This window comes from Haliaeetus leucocephalus, unplaced genomic scaffold, assembly GCF_000737465.1.
Source record: "Haliaeetus leucocephalus isolate CR32 unplaced genomic scaffold, Haliaeetus_leucocephalus-4.0 Scaffold279, whole genome shotgun sequence".
Lineage (NCBI taxonomy): Eukaryota > Metazoa > Chordata > Aves > Accipitriformes > Accipitridae > Haliaeetus > Haliaeetus leucocephalus.
In genome coordinates this window covers 76,644-98,330 of record NW_010972715.1, presented here as the reverse complement: position 1 = coordinate 98,330, position 21,687 = coordinate 76,644, and the positions used below count along the sequence as shown (strand labels likewise).

At 50.8% G+C, this 21,687-nt stretch overlaps 1 protein-coding gene across 2 annotated transcripts in view; it reads left to right on the top strand.

Moving 5' to 3' along the window:
* KDM2A (lysine (K)-specific demethylase 2A) overlaps nucleotides 1-21,687 on the top strand; it is a 49,534-nt gene that overhangs the window by 17,615 nt on the left and 10,232 nt on the right. Inside the window, exons 2-11 of one of the 2 annotated variants that reach the window (XM_010569880.1) lie at nucleotides 3,032-3,170; nucleotides 4,408-4,486; nucleotides 5,911-5,957; nucleotides 6,325-6,503; nucleotides 8,207-8,313; nucleotides 8,914-9,007; nucleotides 11,323-11,476; nucleotides 13,327-13,442; nucleotides 14,708-14,834; nucleotides 16,381-16,802. In XM_010569880.1, the coding sequence (XP_010568182.1) occupies nucleotides 3,032-3,170; nucleotides 4,408-4,486; nucleotides 5,911-5,957; nucleotides 6,325-6,503; nucleotides 8,207-8,313; nucleotides 8,914-9,007; nucleotides 11,323-11,476; nucleotides 13,327-13,442; nucleotides 14,708-14,834; nucleotides 16,381-16,802 (1,464 nt within the window). Of the gene's footprint in view, nucleotides 1-3,031; nucleotides 3,171-4,407; nucleotides 4,487-5,910; nucleotides 5,958-6,324; nucleotides 6,504-8,206; nucleotides 8,314-8,913; nucleotides 9,008-11,322; nucleotides 11,477-13,326; nucleotides 13,443-14,707; nucleotides 14,835-16,380; nucleotides 16,803-21,687 lie in introns of those variants that run through there. The other variant, XM_010569881.1, reaches the window with a different exon arrangement.

The window sequence follows — 21,687 nt, the reverse complement described above, 5'->3', positions numbered from 1 at the left end:
GGAAGGATCTGTGGGTGTACATGGAGCTGGAATCTGTTGGATTCATGCGCTGGCCAGCCAGGAAAGCCCTGTGTTTCCATCCTGCCTGGCAGACCTCTGAGCGTGTTTTGTCACTGCTCTCCCTCCCCGGCTCGGGCAAACACAGCGGTGAGCGGCGCTTCCTGAAGCAAGCGCTGAGCTGGGTGGATTGACGATGGGGAGAAGAGTGGGTGCTCTGCCACCCAGAGATGAGTGCCTCGCTGCTGTTTGTGCTTGGTGTGCTGCCTGTGGGAGTTCAGCAAGGTCTCCCATGGGTTAACAGGAGCTGAGACATACTAGAGCTGGTCGTCCAGCTCCCTGCCCCACAAAGGTGGGGCCAGCACGGCTCTGCCTGCCCATGTTGAGAGTCCAAGACACCCAAACACGATCCTCAGCTAACAGCAGCATACCTACTCCATCCTTTCTCGCCGTGGGCGTCTTGCGGTGTGGCCATGCCAGGGCCATCCGGCTCCATCCCTCCCAAGCAGCTTCAAGCTCTGGTGCCTCTCCTTGAAAGAGCCAGTCTCCGTCTAGAGGCAGAGTGACGGAAGGTTTGGGAGTTTCAGCCCCTGGATTTGTGCTGGGAGCAGTAGGATGCGTGGCCCTAGCGCCCGACAGCTGTTCCCAGCCAGTGTGTTGGTGTGCACAGTCTGGCCCTGGCAGAGTGAAATCCAAAGAGTTCCCCAGGAATATGTCACTTGGCTTCTGCTGGTGACACCTCCGTTTGTCTTTTTTTAGTGCATAGTTGTGCGTTTATACAAGTGTGTCTGTAAAAGCCTGTAAGTAAAGTGAGCTTTATTTTTATATTGTTAAAAACAGTGAAAGAAGGTACTCCTGCTTGCTATTGATGTTTAGTGGGTGGCTTAAGACAAAAAGCTGCAAAAACGCAGCCCTTTTCCAGATTGCTTAATCAGTTGGGGCCATTTGGACAGGCTCTTGGAGAACACTGGTTGCAGGATACTTAGGGCTCTTTCTGAGATGCCCCATTCACTAGCAGCCTGCCTTGTAGATGAGGTGTTTGTGCCCCTATTGTATTCAGGTTTCTGGGAGGGATTTTGGAAAGTGAAGCAAAGTTAATGAGGTGTTAACAGCACACAGAGGTAAGCTTCTCTGCCTTGATGGCAGGGAAACTACTTGTGAATTGATCAGTCTTCTTGATAGAGTGTGGCGGAAGTTATATGTGGGGCAGGGGAGTCCCTTTTCGAAACGAGTGTCCCCACATGCTCCTGCACTGGCTGAACTAACTAGTTTTAGAAGTATCTTTAAAGCAGTGCATCTGTATGAGGGAGTTCCTTCCTCTTTCACCGGTGCTGTTTAAATAGATTAGGCTAAAAAGAAGAGAGGGACAAATAAAGCAATGTAGTGATCAAACTGATGGATGGCTAATAGCAGGCTGTAACTCACTGGAAAATATCCCGGCCATGTTTGATTCAGTTATTGTAGTGCGTGATGGGCTGGGAGAGCAGGCAGGCCAGGGGTTAATGGGAAGGTGAGTGAGGCCAGGCAGGGCTGGGGTTGGCTGCTCGGGGCAAAATAAACCCTAGCCCAGGAAAGGTGGGCTTGTACCTCCTGGGACTTCATGTGGTCAGAGCAAGCACTGCCTTACCCCTGGCTGGCTGGGTGAGGAAGACAGAAGTAAGCAGAAAGTGGTTTTGAGTGAAGTCCAAATTGGTGCTGAACTCTGGGGCAGAGATCTGCAGCTTGCTGCCACAGGGAGGGGAGTCCAAAGTGTGTGCCCTCACCTGGGAAAGGGCACTCTTGTCTTTACTAGGAGACCCTCAAAGAAGGAAGAAATGAGCTGTCAAAACACGCTCCGCTCCAGGCAGTGGGAGGTGTGCTGTGGCAGGAGGTCTTGCAGGGACTGCAATGCACAGCTGTACACACCGGTCACCTTACCAGCAATGGTGAATTTCAGCATCGAGGTCTGTGGCTGGGACTGGTGTTATTGCTGGGGATGTGACCCTGCTACCAGTACTGCAATGCCGCTGTGCCTCCCTGCTGCAGGCAGGTGCCGGCTTCCAGGCCCAGATGGGACAGTAACTACTGTGTCACCTCCTGCCCCATCCTATCCCTGGCTGTCTGCTGGCACAACGATTGGTGTGAATGCTTTATAATGGGAGCATCCCTAATTGGTGGAAGTCAGCTTGGCTAATTTGGACCAGGTTGACTTTTATCTGAGGAGGTTTAGGGAGCATTCCCACGAACAGCTTTGCCAGAGCATGGCTGGTCTCTGGAGGGGTGGCTAACAGCTGGGGACAGTAATTTCTTCCAGATCCAGCAATGCTAGAAGAGGATGTCTGTCAGGAATCCCAGTACAGATGTACTTATGAGACCCTCTAAGAAAAGGGTTACTCCCCCCCCCCGCTACTCCCACACACAAACAAGGGAATAAATCAACTTCTGTGTATGAGCATAGCCAAAGATGAAAACTTGAGAATTGTCTTCAGCATAAACCCCTTCCTTTATCACTTGGTGTTGTGGCAGGGATTTAAATTCACAAGTGCCTTTACCTCCAGTGCAGCAAAATGCTGATGTACCTGTAAAAATGGGAAACTGGTTCTTTTGCCTTTGCCCCAGTTATACTGAAGTAACTCCCCTCGTCCTGTGTTTCTGTGTTAGCACTCATTAGGAGTGAATTATCTGTCTCCCATACAGCCCAACTCGCATGAATCTGTTGGTTGTAGGAGGAGCAAATCTGATGTTTCAGTGGTGTGTTTTGGATCCAGGACAGATACTGCCTAAAGAGATCTTCTCCAGCATGTCGCTCTGGAAAAATGATACCAACGGTGCTTTTTGAGCAAGAGACCTAGTGGATAATATAACCCCATGATATAGGGTCTCTCTTCTCTGAGAGTAGAAGCATATAGGCTTCCCAGGGACTGCCTACTGCAGGGCAAGGGCTCCCCCAGAGGCCCTGGCTAAGCTGTGCTAGGTTGAGATGAGCCTCTGGGAAGCAAACTGGTTGTTCTTCCTGGTCCATAACTCTTACCTTCCTGGTCTGTTCTCTCCTCAGCGTGGCACGATGAGGCGGCGTTATGAGGATGATGGCATCTCCGATGATGAAATTGAAGGGAAGAGGACGTTTGACCTCGAGGAAAAGTTGTCCACCAACAAGTTTAACTCTACCTTCGTGGTCTTCATGGAAGGCAAAGGTTTGTCTCAGGACTGCTGTGCTGCAGTGTGTGCTACTGCTGTCAGTAACCAGACAGCTGGTGCGGTTGGCCACTTCTCCAGTGAGGCATGGTGTGTGAGATGACCTTTCCCCGAGCCTTTCGTGGAAAGCTAACAGTGATCACAGTTGGATGTGCTTTTGTGCATCTGGCTACACCCAAAGCCTCCCTGACTGCCAACTTGAAGGGCGGTTACAAGGCAATTGTGGTGTTAATAAAATCCTTTCCCATTGTCCTGTGTTTTTCTGCCTTTTATTTTCCATCCTTCTGTAAAGTTGAGAAAACTGTCTGCTGTTCATGCCAGTTCTGTACTTTCCTCTGCTGTAAACCACTTTACTTGCATTATCCAAGTGGTGCAGTGCAGGCAAAGGACGTTTCTGCCTGCTGCCCCTGTAAGTCCTGGGGCAGTCCCTAAGCAGTTTGAAGGCAATATGAAGCATATTGGTGGAGGATTGACTCAAGCCTGCTAAGCCCTTGGGCCAGGGGAGCTGGTAACAGGGAGTGTGTGTGGGAAATGGCATGGAAGCTGCTTGATCTGGATAGAGAGCGATGAGCCAGTCTGCAGTGCTGCAGGCTTGCTGGAACACGTGGCAGCCAGGAACGAGAGGGTTTGCCTGGGTCAGCACCTGTAATTGCAGCCACATGTCTACTAGATGCTTAATTCAAAAACTATGTGGGATCTCTCCCCTTTCTTTCACCACGCATATAGCTCAGTGGGATGTCTTTTCATCACACAGCCAGTGCAAGCCTCATGAGGGTTTACCATGAGGGAGGAGCATTTCTTCAAGGCATCTCTTGCTTGGCTGTGAGCTTCTTAGGGAAGTGGGGACCAAAAGCTGTGCTGTTCCCCTGTCTGGTGCAGTCTGTTGGAGCAAACCCCCCCCTCCCTGGGGGTGCCTGTCTGAGGCTTGTCAGCAGCACATGCCATGCTGCTCACAGAACTGCCGCAAAGGAGTTCCAGGATCTCCGAAGGGGTGTAGAAAGAAACAGTGAGGAACAGGGCTTTCTTTCGCTGGCTAGCCTTGCCACAGAGGTATAATGAGGTTCTTGGGTCTCAACTGCACAGGGCCCTGAATGACCTGATCTGAGTCTGAGGTCAGTTTGCTGGGAGCAGGGTTGGACTAGAGATCTCCAGAGATCCTTTCTAACTTCAGCTTGTCTATAGTCTTCTGAAGGAGTCTCCCCTAACACCTTCCCTCTTCTTGTTTCCCCACACCAGACTTCACAGTTGAATACATCCAGCGGGGCGGCCTGCGAGACCCTCTCATCTTCAGGAGCTCTGATGGCTTGGGGATAAAGTAAGTTCTAGGGGCACAGAGTGGTGGGTGACTCTGGCCCGATTTCTTGCCCCTCTCTATGTTGTGTGGGATCTGATCCTGGTGGCTGGATCTGTGCTCTGCCAAGCTGGTATGACTGTGTCCTGTCCGTGCTGTTCTTTATATGCAGTGAGCAGAGAGAAGTATCTTCCACCTTGGTTATCCTGTTCTTACTAGTCTGCCTGGACTTAAAATGAGAGGACTGAATTGGCTGTAGGTGATCGCAATTCAACCAAATGTCTGGAACGTCCCACTGCTGCTCTGATGCAACATCTGGCTGGGTTTCTTTCCTAGTAATATAGGCATCTATTGCCAGAGAGTCAAGCAATTTGTAGTATTTCTGGCATTTTCCAGAATTCCAACCTGATTTACCCAACATGGTTACTTCTAAACTGCCATCTGTCTCTCTTGCTACAGTAAGTCAATTAAGGTTTACAGCTTTGAGTGTAAAGCTGTACTGATGCAAGACTTTGTGCCATTTTATGATATTCATATAAATATGCAATGGGGTGGTAGATGTAGTTTTAAGGCAAGTAATACTATATCAAAACATTACAACTGTCTTTTACAAAATTAAAAAAAACTGATCTGATTCAGTGTTTCTGCTGGGTCAGTGTTTTTTGGTTTTGATTAGTACAAAAGTTAGAGGAATAAATTAGCCCTAGAAAACTTCGTCAGAGCCCGTATCAGCCACACTGCTCTTTACTTCCTTAGCTGGCTGTGAACGGATGGGCAACATCTCATCCAGTGCATGATGTACTGTACTGTGGTGAATTAGATAGGAAATTGTACCAGGCTCAGTTTTAACTGCTGGGTGGCTTGGGAGGGTAGAGATTTAATACTGAAGATTACAGTGTGGGTGAAACTGGATTTCTCTTGACCTTTTGGCTATTTCTCTGGGTCAAGAGCTGCTTCAGTGGCTGCCCGCCCATTCTGCCTGTGACAGCAGTGTTTGTACAGATAAGTATGCCAGTACAAACAGTTAGGGTAGTTATGCTGTGTCAGTGAAATATACTGCTTGTAATAGTCTGACTATGCCCTTTATATTGGGATAACGCATACGAGAGTCTTTAAAATGAGAGCTAGGATTGCTTAGCCCAAGGCGTGCTTGCTCATTTGCCAGAAGCCACTGCTTCTAGGCAACAGCTAGAACAGCTCATGCTCTAGAAATGGTATATCCTATTCCCAAATCTGCTTCCCTAGCCAGAAGTTGGGCCCAGTGTTTCACCCAGCGCTCAGCACAGACCTATGCACGCAGAGATCTAGTTGCATGGTCTTCACCCACACCCAAGAGGCAAAAAGAAGCACAGTAGTATCTTCAGGGTGCCAATACTGGGGTTACAGGTGGGAAGGGTCTGCAAGCAGAAGCACTTCATGATTTTTTTAGCAAGGTGTTTGTCCTGCAGGATGCCAGATCCGGACTTCAGCGTGAATGATGTGCGGCTGTGTGTTGGTAAGTGTCTGGGGACCACAGTGCCTCTGTTGTGACCTGGGCAGATAGGGAGGAATGGGGAGAGTCACTGGGTTTATCAAAGCTAGAGGTCTGGTCTTGTGGCTCCCCCAGGATGCAGCTGGTTGAACCTGAGCCATCCTTAGCCAGTGGATCACAAGTCTTATCTGCTTGAGTCTAGTTTGACTTGAAGCAGTTTCGGTTTCAATGTGGGTATATATGGAAGAAGGTGAGGTTATGGGAAAGGCCAAGGTGTCACACTTGTGTGGGTGGGTCCTCTGAGGAAGGATCTCATGTCTCCTGGAGTGTCTCTTCTGGGTGGTCTGTTGTGCATAGGGACAGTTCCAGTAATGTCTGTCTGTTCTGGCAGGGAGCCGACGGATGGTGGATGTCATGGATGTGAACACACAGAGGGATATTGAGATGTCCATGGCACAGTGGGCACGCTACTATGAAACACCGGAGGCTGAGCGGGAGAAACTTTACAATGTCATCAGCCTGGAGTTCAGCCACACCAAACTGGAGAACCTGGTGCAGAGACCTGCTACGGTGAGCGTGGCTCTTCCTTCTGCAGGAATGTCCTTTCCCTTGTGCTTGTGGTCTCCTGTGGGCAAGGTACAGCCTGACACTTGAATGCGGGAGGAGAGGGGCTGCTCATAACATGCGTGGGTTCAGCCAGGGATGTCACTGCTATGCTCTGGAAGCTGTTGGAGCTGATCCTGTGTTTGACTCGGACCTCATCTGCTGTAGCTGATCTCACAGTCAGGCTGGGGCTGCCCAGCCTGTGCATCCCTCAGCTGTAGGGACCACAGTCAAGTCCCTGGCCTGTCATTCTGCAGAGAGCTAACTTGTTCACTAGTTGTCAGCAATTAAAGAAATGAAAGTGATTGGCTGCAGAATAATTAGAGTGAAGTAACCTGCTCCTGCTGGCTGGTGATCAAGAACAGGCACAGAGTTTGAACAAGCACCTGAGTTTGAATGGAGAGGTCAGATTTGTGCTCAGCCAGTGAGTGTTGGGGACAGGATGGGGACGCTGGCTGCCAGCCTCTCCCAGTTAGCTGATTCTGCTGTCTGCCAGGACCTTGGCTGTCATTCCGTCTTGGGCCTACCATCCCTCTGTCCTGTGCACTGCGCTGCTCTGATGCTTGGTGCAGAGCCCTCTCCTGCATCCTGCAGCAGCGATCAGCTCTATTGTGGCCAAAGAGAGGTGCAGGACAGGGGTGGCTTGCCATAACACGTGGCCAGGTGTAAAACTCCAGCAGGACCTAAATTGGACAGCAGAGCTCAGCAGTGTTTGCTGTAATTTGAGAGAGTAGCTAAAGCCTGGATGCTGGTTGAGCTTTGTGGTTTCCTTGGTGTTTGGAAACCATGGTCCCGTTAGGACAGCAACCCTGTGTTCAGCTGGGACTCCAGAGGGTTGTGCAGCATGGCAGTGAGGGTTTCTGATGAAAAGTGCTGAAATCTCTGAGAGCAGAGGAGGCCAAGACTGGAGGTGTGCTGGAAGCAGGGCATGAGGCTTTTTGGCAGGGGGAAAATGAGTTGCCCTTGTGTGGAAAGTGGGACGGATGGGGTGGGCATCCTGAACTCCCTCTGCAGTCGGTGGAGAGGAAGGGGCAGCTCTGTAGGGCCGTTCGCTTCTCTCTGTTAACTGTAGAGGGAGCCTGGACATCTCTGCCTGCTCTGGCTGTCCTGAAGCTTAGAGAGTTGAATCCCACCCTAGCAGATGCTGCCCAGCACATTTTTTTATGTAAGCCCAGTGCATAGCAGTTCCTGCCTAGCCCCTAAGTAGATGACCAGCATCCCAGTACCGTGCTTGGGATCTTGCTGTGGTGTTTGCTGCTTGTGTGAATTCAGAGGCTCACTGTACAGCAACTGACATCAGAACAGTTGGTCCTAAATGCTTTACATGTGGGATTGCACCAGTGGCATTGGGAAGATTGATGGGTGTGTGGGGGCCAAAAAGAGGGTGTCATGGCCTTTCAGCTAACACCAGGGCTTCCTTCCCTTCCTTGGTGCTGTTGTTTGTTGTGGGTGTGCTCTGAGCTGGGCTGGCTGGCGGTCTGCGCACAGCACTGCAGTGGCTTTGGTGGGCCCAGTGCAACCCTGCATCCCACAGGTGCCCAGCCACATGTGGGCTCTGGGCTTACCAGGCAGGCAATAGGTATTTGAGCTTCCAGGACAGCCTAGGGGTAGCAAAAGGGGTTACTGTGCCCCTTTCATCTCTACTCATGTCTCCCACCTTTCTGCTGTAGGTGGATTTGATTGACTGGGTTGATAACATGTGGCCCAGACACCTGAAGGAGAGTCAGACAGAGTCTACGAATGCTATCCTGGAGATGCAGTATCCAAAGGTGCAGAAGTAAGTGACTTCCTGAGCTAATTCAGTGGCGGCAGGCAGCAAAGCATCTCTTGCAAGAAAACTGCCCAAGGGAGAAGGAGTTTGTACCAAGGGGAAGCGGGAGGACAGTCTCCCTGTTTATTTCAGCAGGTGACACTTGCAAGGACACTGCAATTAGTTATTTAAGCCCCTGCTGAACACTGTGTGGAAGAGCGGTCATGTGGCTTCTAGGAGCTCACTGCACTTTGGGGAAACTCTTGGTGTTCGCCACCTTGAGACATCTGGAGTCAGCTGAGCTGCTAGATGCTGCCCATCCTGCCCTGTAGGCCAGACCTGTGGCATCAGGGTTTCTAGAGCTGCCAGGTGTGTGAGGATGAAAGCTCTCCTCTTGCCTGGACTAGATCTTTTTGTGGGGATGTGATATAGACACAAAGTGGGCTCTCCTGCAGACCACCACCTCCCTGCAGCTAAAGTGCTTAGCACTGCAGTAATTGGCTTCTGGCACTGCTCTGAGCCACTGGCCTGGGTTTGGGCAGACCACTCCCTTTGAATACGTTGTATCTGCTCTAAAATGTGGACCACTGCTCATTTTCACCTTATTGTCATCTTGTTTTCCGCCAGATACTGTCTGATGAGCGTCAAGGGCTGCTACACAGATTTCCACGTGGACTTTGGTGGGACTTCTGTGTGGTACCACATCCACCGAGGGGGAAAGGTAGGAGGACAGTCCCTGTTGGGAAAGTTACAGATGCTTTAGGAGAGTGGCTTTTAGTCTGTTCCCTTGTCGATCCTTGAAGATGCAGGTCCCAGACAGTGAATTGAAGTCTTTCCGCCCTAAACTTGTTTATCTGTGGTTCTTGGAAGTAGTTCAGGCCCTCAGAGGTCCACCAGGTACAGGCTGAAAACCCATGCTGTAGAGGTGATGCTGAGACAACGTTATAAAAGGCTAAATGACACAGAGTAGAATAACCCAATTCATCCAGTGCCTGGGGCTTCTGAGAGATCATTTGGTTACATGGCTAATCACCTTTTGGTGAGGTGCACATAGCACACTGGGAGCAGCAGCAAATGGAAGAAAGGTGATTAAAGATGCATGGGAGCCTTTCCTAAAGCTAAGCTGTTCAGGGGTTTTAAAATAGCCAACAGATGTGTGAGGGGTCACCTTAAAACATCAAGTGATTTCAAAAGCAGAAGCGCTTGAACTGAAGGCTAGTGACAGGTCTTCACTGCAAAACCCTTGAATGCTTTCTGGTGAGAAGTAGCTCTGAAACAGTGTCAGATTTGAGCTGATTGTCTGGACTCACTTCCTGTAGCTGAGCTCAGCCCAAGATAGAAAAACTGAACACCAGGTTCCATTAAGTTTGAGTTTGTCTAGTTACAAACTTTGAGTGCAATGTTTGTTTCCTGATGGGTGGCTTCCAGTTATAATTGTGCGGGGATTTCCCTGTGCCAGGCATCCGTCATCCCAGCTGTGTGTTGTACTGGGGCCTGGCTTGGAATAAATCTGTCTGGAAGGGGATCTGGGAAGGTGCCAGTCCTCCCACTTGCTCTTAGGCAGAGTGAATGAACCTTAAGCTCCTCTTACAGGTGGGAATGTTGTATTTGTTCTCTTTCGGAAAACAGATTTGTAATAGTTTGGGTGCCGTATCACCAAATGGGCTAGCTAGTACTTGAACAATTAAGTCAGACACCCTAGCTAGCACTTCTAGCACTTCTGCTGCTCTAGAGAGCACAGTCACGTTCAGCGCATGACACTTAGTCAATATGAAGTCCTTGCTGGGAAAACCTCCCCTCTGACTGCCATTGGGTGCCTGTTGTCACAGGACTCGGCCTATGCTTCAGCAAGGAATATAATGGCACAGAAGAGCTTGTATTCAAGTTTTTGCTAGCTGCAGTTGTCAGCTCTACTGTAGTCAAGGAAACTTTGCACTGCTGTCCAGGGAGGGTGGTGATGCAGACAGACTCATCATAGTACGTTTGAATCGATGCAGTTGGAGCAGCAAAATCTGGTGGTACCTCAGCTTAGTATTACTAGGAAAAGCTAATGTGGAGTAGTATGCTGTAGTACAGAATTTACCAAAGGCAGGTCCCACCTCTTGCCCAGTGAAATGCACCTAGCTCCTGACTTAACCCTTGTGAGCTATTAGAAGAGACCTCACTGCTTCTGATAAAAACCATCAGCCATCTAGGGCTCAATTCATCAAGGAGCCGGGGGTAAAAAAGGCTGCCTGTTGTGGCTGAACATCTCCTGAGAGCACTTCAGAGAGCCTTAGGATAGGGAGCCCTTTTGCTTTTAACTGCTGCGAAGGAACTGTCCAGCTGAAAGTGGCTGGATGGGCTCCCTCTGCAGTCAGTAAAGGCAGATCTCTGGGGAAAAAGGTCTTGTCACTTCTTTAGGACAAGTCCTGGGCAATTTTTCCATCCCATTTTTCTCCACTGACTTAGACTAGGTTCAGGGAAGGCAGCAAACTGCCGCACGTGAAGAATCTGGGCTTTTCACCCACCTTTCCTTGCAAAGGAGATGTAGCTGCCGGACTTCCCCAGCGATTCTGATGGTTTGCAGCTCCAGTGCCTTCCCCCAAAGGATGAGTTAACAGTCTCTGAAGGGCCTAGTTGGGGGTGGGTGTCTGCTTGTCCCCTGTAATTCCATGGAGCGAGACAGGTGCAAATCTCTAGTTTAGTTGTAGCTCTTACTAACATGGCAGAAATATGCAGGTAAATAACTCCGTCTCTAGCACTCTGGTGCCTTTGGTGGGTTCTATTGATGTAAATAATACCTTACAAAGCATCCCAAGCTCAGTTGACCTGTGGTGCTCAGTGTGTCAGGTTGGGAAAGACCTTGCTTAGCGGCTTGCCCTCTCAAATGGGACACTTTACTGGGAATTTCTGCAAATTTGCATCCTCTGTGGATGGGGAGAGGAAGAGATTTAGATGTCTGGAGAGGGAGCAGGGCAGGTTTGGAAGAAGCAGGGGGTAGTCAGTAGCTGTTAATTATGTGACGACTTAAACACCCGTTGTCTTTATTTGCAGATCTTCTGGCTGATCCCTCCTACACCCCAGAACCTGGAGCTCTATGAAAACTGGCTTCTCTCAGGGAAGCAGGGAGACATTTTTCTTGGGGACAGAGTGTCAGAGTGCCAGCGCATCGAGCTCAAGCAGGGCTACACATTTGTCATCCCCTCAGGTACTGCAGGGTGGGCAGGCGCATCCTGGCCTTTACCAGGGTTGTGGTGAGAGGCTGAAACTCCTGGGACACAAGCAAAATCAGAACAGGCAGGATTTAGCTTTCTCCCTCATGAGTAACTAGGAGAGGGAGATGTGATGTGGCTCTGTCCTCTTGCTTGCCAGTTCCCAAAACACGCCTGTCATGGCACTGTGGATTCAGCCCAAGCAACAGGAAAGCTGTGGCTGGCTCACATCACTCTTGATCAATTATTAAAGGAGCCTTTCCCAGAGCCTGTTATGTTGACATGAGGAGCAGTGTATGTTGAAGGCTGGCCCAGGGCAGCACAGCTCCTCAGCTTCCTGGGTCTCTTGTGAAATCTCTGCAGAGTTATGTTCAAATCGTGAAGCAAGGAAGGGAGCCAGTGTGTGAGTTTAAGGAGCAAGGTGGCTGCTCTGGACATGGGGAAAGACAATCAAACAGTCTGCAGGTACTGCAGATAAGAGAGCTGGAAAGCATATAGCTAGAAGCAAATGTTGGAAAATGCTGAAACCCAGTAGGGATCTGGGAAGCAGTAACATGGAGAGACTTGCAGGTAACTGCTTTGCAGAGGGCTTGGGCAAGGAGACTTTGAGGTTGGGAGTTGGAACACTCTCAAGAGTTAAGAGAAATCTTTAGCCTCACTTGGTTTAGCAAGCAGAATAATTGGAGGGCATCAGCAATGTCTTCCATGTGCAGTTAGTACAGTGCTGTGCTTGAAAACAGCAAAGGCAGAAGAGATGAGGCAGATAAAAAAAAAAAAAGGCAGCTCCAGTTGGTTGTTTGCAAGGACTGGCTCACAGCCTTTTAGAACCTGTGATGGAGACCTGGGATGTCTGTAAAATGTTGTGCTTGCACTAGGGAATATTCCCTTGTACAGAGAAAGATTGTTAGACCCCTTCGAAGGCTTCTAATAAAACTGGTGCATAAAAATTGTGTCCATAAGACTGGCTCAGATATCAAAGGCTGCTGTAACCTGCCGTTTCATCTCCAACAGCAGTGCAGGAGTAAGCTGTGTTGTAGCTTACAGTGGGAGCAGGAACAGAAAACATCAGGGATTGCAGAAGTTACTCAAATGAGTCCTGTTATCACAACTGACACTTCTGAATTGATTGGCCTTGCCTTAAGGAAACCGATGCTGGAATTTCTAAAATGTTGGGCTTGGCTGGATTGCTTAGCCTTGGAGATAACAGAGCTGGAACTTGAGTTACTTTGAGGGTTTTTTTAATTGTTGAACAGACTTTGGAACACTGTTTTCCTTGTTGCTGGTATTCTTAGGCCTAATGCAATTAGGAAGCAACTTTCCAGAGACACCAAGATGACAAAAAGCTATGGACAGGAGGTGGATACTGGCACACGTGCCACCATGGGAGGATGCGAGGCCAGATCCACAGGTGTATTTAATTGCCTAAGTACAAGTCTGTCTCTAGCTCTTAGATGGGTCAAGTGAGCTGGGTATTGAGTAATTCAGTAGTGACACTTCAGCAGGAGGGGACATGGTTGCTGTAACATGGCAATGTCTGCCCTTCTCAAAGAGTTGGGGTCTATATGGTCCCATCGTAGCCCCCTGCTGCTGCTAGGGCTGGCTGACGTGACAACGGGTCAATAGCTAGTCTGTGTGTTTGCAGCTAACCTGGGTGCAGATTAAGGGTGCAACTATCAGGGTGGACTTAGCTGAGCAGCATGAAGGCTGTGCAGATTTGACAGCCCTGCTCCGAAGAACACAATTCATAAGAGATTGCAAAGGAACTGAATTAGTAGGGACTGTCAGTTGTGAGACCTTGACCTCACCTAGTTACTCAGGATTCTTCAAACTCTGCTTTCTCTCCAAGGTTGGATCCATGCTGTGTACACTCCCATGGACACACTGGTTTTCGGAGGCAACTTCTTGCACAGCTTCAACATCCCTATGCAGCTCCGGATCTACAGCATTGAAGACCGCACGCGGGTAAGGACCTGTGGGAGAGCTGGGAGGATGTGGCCTCCTGGGATGGTGGGGAGGGCACAGCCAAGAGTGGTGGTGTGCAGGCAGGCAAGTTGAATCTCACCCTGTGACAGATTGCTTCAACTCCAGCTGTCTGTAAGCGAGATGTCCTAGCCTGCTATAAATGTACAGGCAGGAACTTGGGCAGAGGGACAGCCTGCAGTGTGCACTAAGTCTTGTTACATTCCTTTGTACCACCTCTGGTCTGACACCAGGCTTCCGAGGGGTCTGCAAACCTTGCTGTGAGTGTCATGGGGACCTCTCCTGGTTGCCTAAAGAGGAAGGAGCAACGTGTCCATGGGAGTGCATCCAGTGTGTTGCCTCTTCCCTTACCTGGCTGCCTTCTACTGCTGCTTGGTGTTGATCTTAGACCTTGATGTGGTGTAAGACAACAAACTAAAGGCTTCCTGACGCCTTGAGCAGAGAATGCTGTTGGCAAGTGGATGTTCTTGCTTGCTCCCTGTGGAGACATGGGTCCTGCAGAGCTCAGCTCCTGCAGAGAAGCTTCAGGACATGCCTGGGCTGTGATGGACAGACTGTTGGCCTCTCTGAAGCAGTTCAGGTTGCTGCAGCAGGCAGGACCTGTGGGTTAGCAGTCACATGTCAGACCATCATCCACAGCAGTTAAGACATACATAGAACAATGGAGTGTGTGCCTGCTCCACCCTGGGCAGTGTAGCCTCAGGAAGGTGCAGGGCAGGCAGCAGGGTCAGGGGCAGCTTCTGCCTGCATGTGAATTGCCAACACTCATGTGACACAGCCCTGATGGCACTCTGCTAAATAGCTGAGCTGGTAACACCTCTCTTAACGGACCAACCTTTCCCTCCGCCCCTACAAACTGTCAGATGCTGTGCCTGGGCTTGGGAAGAGGGCTTGAACCATTACCTTCAACTGAAACCTTTTGTGTCATCTGCCACTTTTTTCTTGTACTAATGAGAAGGAGGTCTGTGGGGGAAGAGCTGCAACCCTAACAAAGACAAATGAAATGTTAATGGCTTGCAAGTGAGTAGAGCCTGGTCTCTGCTCTGCCTGGTGATAATATCCTTCTGCAAGGAGAATTGCGTCAGGCTGCCAGAAGCATGAATGATGCTGTTAAACATGTACATGCGTTTCCTGTCTCTCAGGAGGAGATCGGTCTGGTTTGAGGCAGCAGTAATAAGAGCTATCTCTGTGCAGCCCTGTGGTGGAGGAGGTCTGAGCTGATCCCCTTCCCCTTGCCTCTTTTGCAGGTCCCAAATAAGTTTCGTTATCCCTTCTATTACGAGATGTGCTGGTACGTGCTGGAGCGCTATGTCTACTGCATCACCAGCCGCTCACATCTGACCAAGGACTTCCAGAAGGAATCGCTCAGTATGGGTAAGCCCCCTGCATTGGCTGTCCAGCTCTTCTTATTCCTTCCTCACCTGTATCGAAATGGTTTCTTGCACCCTCCTGCTGGGGTACTGTCTGGCTCAGCAGCATGGTGGGCCCTGGAGGGCTGTGTGGGAAGAATTTGGGACTATCACTTCCTCAATTTCAAAAGGTGGTTTCTTTGGGTATTTCCTCCCTTTTCACTGTTTGCTGTACTGAACAGTTGGAGGGCATTGCAGACCGGCCAAAGGAGGTGCAGTTTGCTTCTTTTCCTTTGAGCAAGAAGTCAAAACTAGCCAGACTTTTGCTTCCTCCTTTGTCCCTGTAACAGGCCAGGTTCCTTGCAGCTGCAAAACCAGCACACAAGTTCCTGGTCTTGCTGGTACACACAAAGCCTTTAACAGAAGAAGCGGCGGGAACTTGCAGTAACCACCACTGTGCTGTGAGCTGCAAGGCAGTAATGCTTTCTTGCTGATCAGGGCCTTCCTGCACGCACAGTTTAAAGTGCTGTCAAGGTTATGCGCAAGGAAGCACAGGGAGTCTTTCGCAAAAGGAATTTTTGGCCTCCTTACAGCCAAGGCAAGTGGGGCCTGAGCATTGGTTCAAGAGATTATTACTCAGAGAGACCCTTCTTTAGAGTGGGAGAGAGCTGGGTAGCCTCCACCCAAGGCCCTTGAAGCAAATTTGTCCTCACTCCCCTAAGAGGCTGTAAATGCTGACTCCTGGGCACCTCCCCTCACAGCCACAGCCTTTTCAGGGCTTTTGATTTCTATCCGGGGGCCCTAGCAAAGGGACATGGCACCCAGCTCTTGTCCTTTTCCTGTGGCCCTCTTGAGATTTCCCTCAGCGCTTGGTTTGGGAAAGGCTGTCTCTGTCCTCCTCCTGCCTGGAGGCCTCCAGTGCCTTCATCACCATTTCTCTACCACTGAGCAGCATGAAGTGGGAACTAGTGCAGAGGGCTGAAAGGAAGGGAGCAGCAGAACCCCCTTCCCTTTTACTGTCAGGAGAGGGTGCTTTATTGTGCACAATCAGGCTCGGAGACCTCACTGTGATCTAGTGAGTCCACATCTTCTTTCTCCCACCGTGAAGGCAGGATCAAGGTCCCAGGTCACTCCCAGGACCAGATGGCTGGAGATCCCAAGCCCTCAAAAGCAAAGTCAGGTTGGATGGGGCTTTGAGCAAGCTGGTCTAGTGAAAGATGCTGCTGGCCATGGCAGGGGGGTTGGACTAGATGATCTTTAAAGGTCCCTTCCAACACAAACAATTCTAGGATTCTATGAAATACAGTCTAGGCTTTTGCTCTCTCCTTCTCTGGGAGGTTTTCCATGTCCTGTGCCTCACCTTCCAACAGAACAAGCCAGGAATGGGAAAGGGTTTTAGCTGTTCTTTTCCAGCTGCTACGTGCCCCATCCTTTCCTCTCGCCTTGTTCCTGCACGTGTCTGTTGTTCCAGCATCTCTGATAACTGGGGGATTCCTCTAGAAACTGAACACCTCCTGCAAGTGATTGTCTGGCCACCATGCTCTTCTCTCACTCTTTCTCCATTGTGGCAGATATGGAGCTGAGCTCCTCGGATTCGGTAAACATGGAAGAAGAGGAGGAGGAGGAAGAAGAGGAGGATGCAGCAGGGAAGGAACCCAGGCGACCAGTCACAAGGCGGTCTGTTCTCACCAGCCCCGTAGCCAATGGTGCCAATGTGGACTATGATGAACTGGGCAGGAGCTGCCGGAGCAGCCTGCCGGGTCTGAAGAAGACCCCATCTATAGACTCTTCCGACTCCAGCCGGGGGTCCCAAAATGGCCAGGCCTGGGACCCAAATGGTGGCAGCCCACGGAAGAGCAGGAAGGTGCACCTGACGCAGTTTGAGCTGGAGGGTCTACGCTGCCTTGTGGACAAACTGGAGTCACTCCCTCTGCACAAGAAGTGTGTTCCCACTGGCATTGAGGATGAGGACGCCCTCATCGCTGACGTCAAGGTATGTAGGCGTGAGGGAGCCTCAAGTGCTGCTGTTCCTCAGGGCTGCCAGGGCGCATCTGCTTCCTTGTGGCATTGGAGATGGAAAGGCATTTGCCCCCAGGGAAACTGTGCTTGACCCTGACCTTACCCCTGTCCTGGGGCAAGGGGGTGTTTTGTCTGCAGGCTTGGTGTTCTCTTCTTCCTCTCAGGAGGCTGATGTTATGCCACATGATGCCGAGGGACAGCCCTGGCTTGGATTTTGGGCTGGGGCTAGCAGGAGCAGTAACTGCTCCCAGCCAGCATGGCTGAGACTCCTCTGGGGACCCTCTGGGCCCTGTCTGGGTCCCTTATGGGTGTCAGTGCAAGAATGCTTGTTTGTGATGCAGTTTGTTTCCAGTTCTGGTTGTGGACTCCTTGGGCTGCTGGACACTGTAACATGTGGAGCCCTTTCCTTGCCCCAGGTTGATTTGGTGTTGTTTCTTTGGGTTGTTTGCACAGGATGTGACTGTAGATTATATGAGGGGGTTTGGTTTGGTTTTTTTTTTCCCCTGCCCTGCTTTACACCCTGAGCTGTATCTGCCAGACCTGTTGTGCTGACTCCATGAGCATTGGTGTTTTAGCCCTTCCAGCACTGAAGTGAGAATGTCAGCCTCACTCTATTCCCCAGAAGTCCATTTTAGTCCCTAAAACCAGTTATCTCCTGCTCCTTTCCTTGCTGATGGTGATCTGTTCAGCTGCTTGTCTGTATCGAAGCTGATACCAAGATATAGCCATGGGTGTATCTTCATCTTTGCCGTCACGTTTCTTTTCCAAGTGCTGTCTCCTGATTTTTGTGGGGCATTTGGTAAATCCAGTGCTCTTCTGCATTTGGAGCAGACAGCACAGCACAGCTCTGGGGTCCCAGGGTGGGCTGTTAGCAGGCCGAGCTCTGGTGGTGCTTGGCTGAAGGCGTGGGAGGAGGTGCTGTTAGGGGGCTGCAATTCTGGTTTCCTGTGGCTTTTTCAAGCGTACTGTGCGTGCTGTGGCCTTCAAGTATGCAACACGTGTGTTTCTGAACCACTGCAGTGGGGTGGCCTTGGCCCTACCACGAACCATATGATGCTGTGGAGAAACTCAAGCTTTGAGCTGTCAGCGCAGCATTTCACCCTTGGACAGAGAAAGGGAGGCTGGTGTCGCATGTTGGGTGCTTTGAAGGCAAAGCATTCAAGGTTGTTGGTGTTTAGCTGGGTTTTGAGACCTTTTCAAAGGACTTGCGTTCTGGAGCTAACAGATATGTGCCTGTGGTTTTGATGTGACCCACCAGCCCCTGTGTCTGGTTGTACCTCACGGATGAGCTGCGGGTGAAAGTCCCTGCAGTCCGGTCAGAACAAACAGCTTCCCTGAAGGACTTGTTCCTTAAAGCTGCCTGTCCTCTGAGGTTCAGAAGTAGCCTGAGCTGCAGGACTCTGTCCCTCAGCACTAGCAGCCTCCCAAGCAATGCCTGTGCTATAGGGCATCCTCAAGGCATGAAGATCCTTAGATTGCAGTGGAGGACCTCCTTAGACTGGAGAAAACAGGACAAGTTTGTCAAACTACAGCAAAGCTCTACTTTCAAAACTTAAGTTTTCCTTAGAGGTGATGGAACTGGCAAATGGAGGTTGGCTTATAAATTCTGAAAAGGGGTAAGACATTTTTAGCTAAACCTTTTAACTGGTCTGGTCACTGAAAAGGCTGATGAGTGAAGGTCTAATTTTCAGTATCAACAGCTTGTATGGAGAACACCTTTTTTTTTTCAGGCAGGACAAGTTGTTACCAAGCTAGAGGCATGAAGTGGCCATCCATGCATCTGTAACTCATGATGTGGGGTACATAGCCTATTTCAGTCATGTTTCCTGTGTAAGCTTTGGTATAACTCCCTCCTCTAATAGCTTTTGTGTTCTTGCACAACTGTAGCTGACTCTCCCAGAACACAGTCCTACAGTGGCTGTGTGTAAGCACAGCACTTCCCTTCTCCGGTCTTGTTCTGATGCTCCTGCCTTCCCTCACAGCTCTTGGAGGCGTGATCCATGTGGGATCCCTTGTGCTGCACCCCAGACTTGGATCCCTTCTGTTCATCTGCTATTTCTCTTTATGCACTAGTGGAGAACTACAGCCTAATCCATTTTCAATGACTTATGCTAAACAGAAAGCAGTATGTCCTCCACAGCATCTTAGCCTGACTCTGGGACCATTGATCTGCAGCGGTGTCTCTTACCCTTATGTCACCAGGTGAGGTCATTAATGGACCTGGGATCTGGCCAACAGGACTGTTGGGAAATACCTGCTCTAGAGAGGCACAGAATCAACATGTTTTCAGCGCTTGCCAACTTTGCTGCTGTCACTACATAGCTGTGTCCAGTTAGGCAGCTGCTGCGTTGTGGAAGGCTTTTGTGGCTGTGGCCTGCATGTTTATTTGGTCTGTCTGCTACCCAGGATCAGAACATGGTGTTTTCTCATCATAGAGCCCAGACGCGCAGGTAGTGTGACATGGCACCTTGATCTGCCTGTCACATCAAACGTCCTACCATGCTTCTTGCCACCCTTTGCTAACCAGTGTTCCCAGGCACACGGCCGCAGCATGGACCAGGAAAATGCTGCCTTTTCCCACAGCCTCTTGTGTGGTGATCATGACTTCAGGATGTCCATATGTTGGGTTATGTGAAGAAATATGTTTCTGTATCCTGTCATGAGTTGAGCCTGGAGCCATCACATGGCGGGACGTGACACTGGTTTTGACAGAGATGTGCTTCCAGCTCCATGGCAAGAGGGACTGTCTATCTACCAAGACTCTGTAAAAAGGCTGCATCAGGCATCTTGAATAGGAAGAGCACATTGCCACCTCTGCCTCTCCTTAACCTTTCTAGCTTTGCCTATCTCCCTTGGAAAGCTCTTGGTGACACCACATCGCTGCCTTCTGAACCAGTGACTGAGAGCTGCTCCCCAGTGGCTTAAATGGGAGGGCCTGCAGAAATCGAAAAGGCTTCTAGCACTGCCTCAGGAGAAGATCTGCCTTTGCAAAATGAGATTATGAACATATTGCCTTGTAGCACTGATGTCTTGCTGAAAAATCTCCATGCATTTGGTGATGCCTCTGTGATTGGTCTGGACTGGGGTTGCTGGAAAGATCATTGAGAAAGAGGGAACTTCGGAGAGGTCCCATTGTCTTTTGACTGCTTCAGTCCATCACTTCTGACCCCTCTTGGGGTGTGCTGGTTTCCCCTCATTTAGACTTCAGAGGAGCAGGCTGGTTCATGAGGCTCTGGCTTTAGAGCTGTCAGACCTGCTGTCGGCTGACTTGTGGGGAGCTGAGCCCACATTTGAACCATTCGCTTGCTGCAGTGCCGTCAAGCCCTGTGGCCTCAGTAACTGGCGCAAATGGGTTGTATTTGGGCTCTGCCTGGAGGTGTTGGAGCATCAAGCGTTGTAGAAACAAGAAGAGCCTCTCCCAGAAGTGTGGATCCTGTCTGCAGGACCTCATCTCAAAGCCTTTGGTCTGGCATTGCCTACGTACCTGGCTCCGTGTTGTGCTGGGTCTCCCCATGATCAGAGACGTGTTCTTGCTCCTCTGTAAATACACGTTACTCTTCTCGTCTCCAGTGCGTCACGTCTGCCTGAAATGTTCCCTGTGCCTCGTGCTCTCCTTTCCCTGCCCCAGTAAATCTGCCAGCTGGAGTCTGCTTTCCCAAGACAATTTGTTTCTCCAGGTGCTCGTGTCTAAGAGAAGCAGCGAACATGTCAGCTTGCTGAAGCCTGGGGGATGTAAAAGCACTGATGAGCGCCTTTGGGAGCAGTGAGTGGTCTCAGGGCACTCCACTCCCTCTCTCTGCCTGCAGGGAGAGCGTGCACTGTCCCATTTGCTGCAGGGCAATGGGACGCAAGAGAGGACTTGGTGAGGAATGGGGGCTGCTGCCACCAGGGATGGACAAGGAAGTTCAGGGTGGCCTGTGAGCTGTGCTGAAAAGGTCCCCGCTTTGGTGGGATGGCAGCTTTGGCCACGCTCCTGCCTGTGGCTCAGATGAGACTAAACTGCAGCGTGAAGCGCTGAGCCGTGTGCGAGGTTCCCCTGCCGGCGTGCGTGCCAGCGGTGTGGTGTTCACAAGATGCCTGATGCTTCCACGATCGCTGTCCAAATGGACCAAATAGGAGCGCCGCAGCCTGGAGCACGCGGGGCCAAAGACCCCTCCGCTGTCCCTTCTGACCAGGCGTCACCTCGGCGTGCCATCTGATGTGCTTGACCTTGGCAACGTGACGGAGGAGCCACCCTGCATATTCTCCGCGCCGGGCCACACTGCAGGGCTGGGTGTCCCCACTGCGATGCAGACTGCAAGATCTGTGGAGAGCCTGTGCTGGGGGCCCGGGGGTGTCGTTGGCAGTTCAGGTGGTGACAGTCTGGACCCAGGTGTCTGGTCGGTGTGGCCCAGTGGCTTCCTGGGCTCTCCAGGGGCAGGAGACACAAAAGTTGAGGTTGCCTGCAGATGCTTTGGCTGCATCGGGGCTAGGAGCAGTCACTGTTCTCCAGTGCTGCTTTGGGGAGCTTGCTTTATTTCAAGAGTTTCCTCCATTTTAATTGTGGTGGTCTGTAGCCGGGGTGGGGTGGGGGGGTTCTCGGGGAGCTGGGGCTGTTTGGGGAGACCTTGCGTCGCCCGGTATGGGTTTGTCCCCCTCTAGCGTCTGGTCACCGCTGGCTTTGGGACTACCGCTGCTCCCAAACTTGGGTGCCGGGATGTTTGTCGGGGCAGGTTTGTCCGTCCAGCTCCGGGAGGGTACGGGTGCAGTCCCTGCAGCCCCCACGTTTCGAGGGGCTCACCCCCACCCCCCTTTGCCTTCATTTAAAAGCTCCCACCAGCGACATATCCTAGACCCAGGTGGCTTCGGCTTCCAAACCT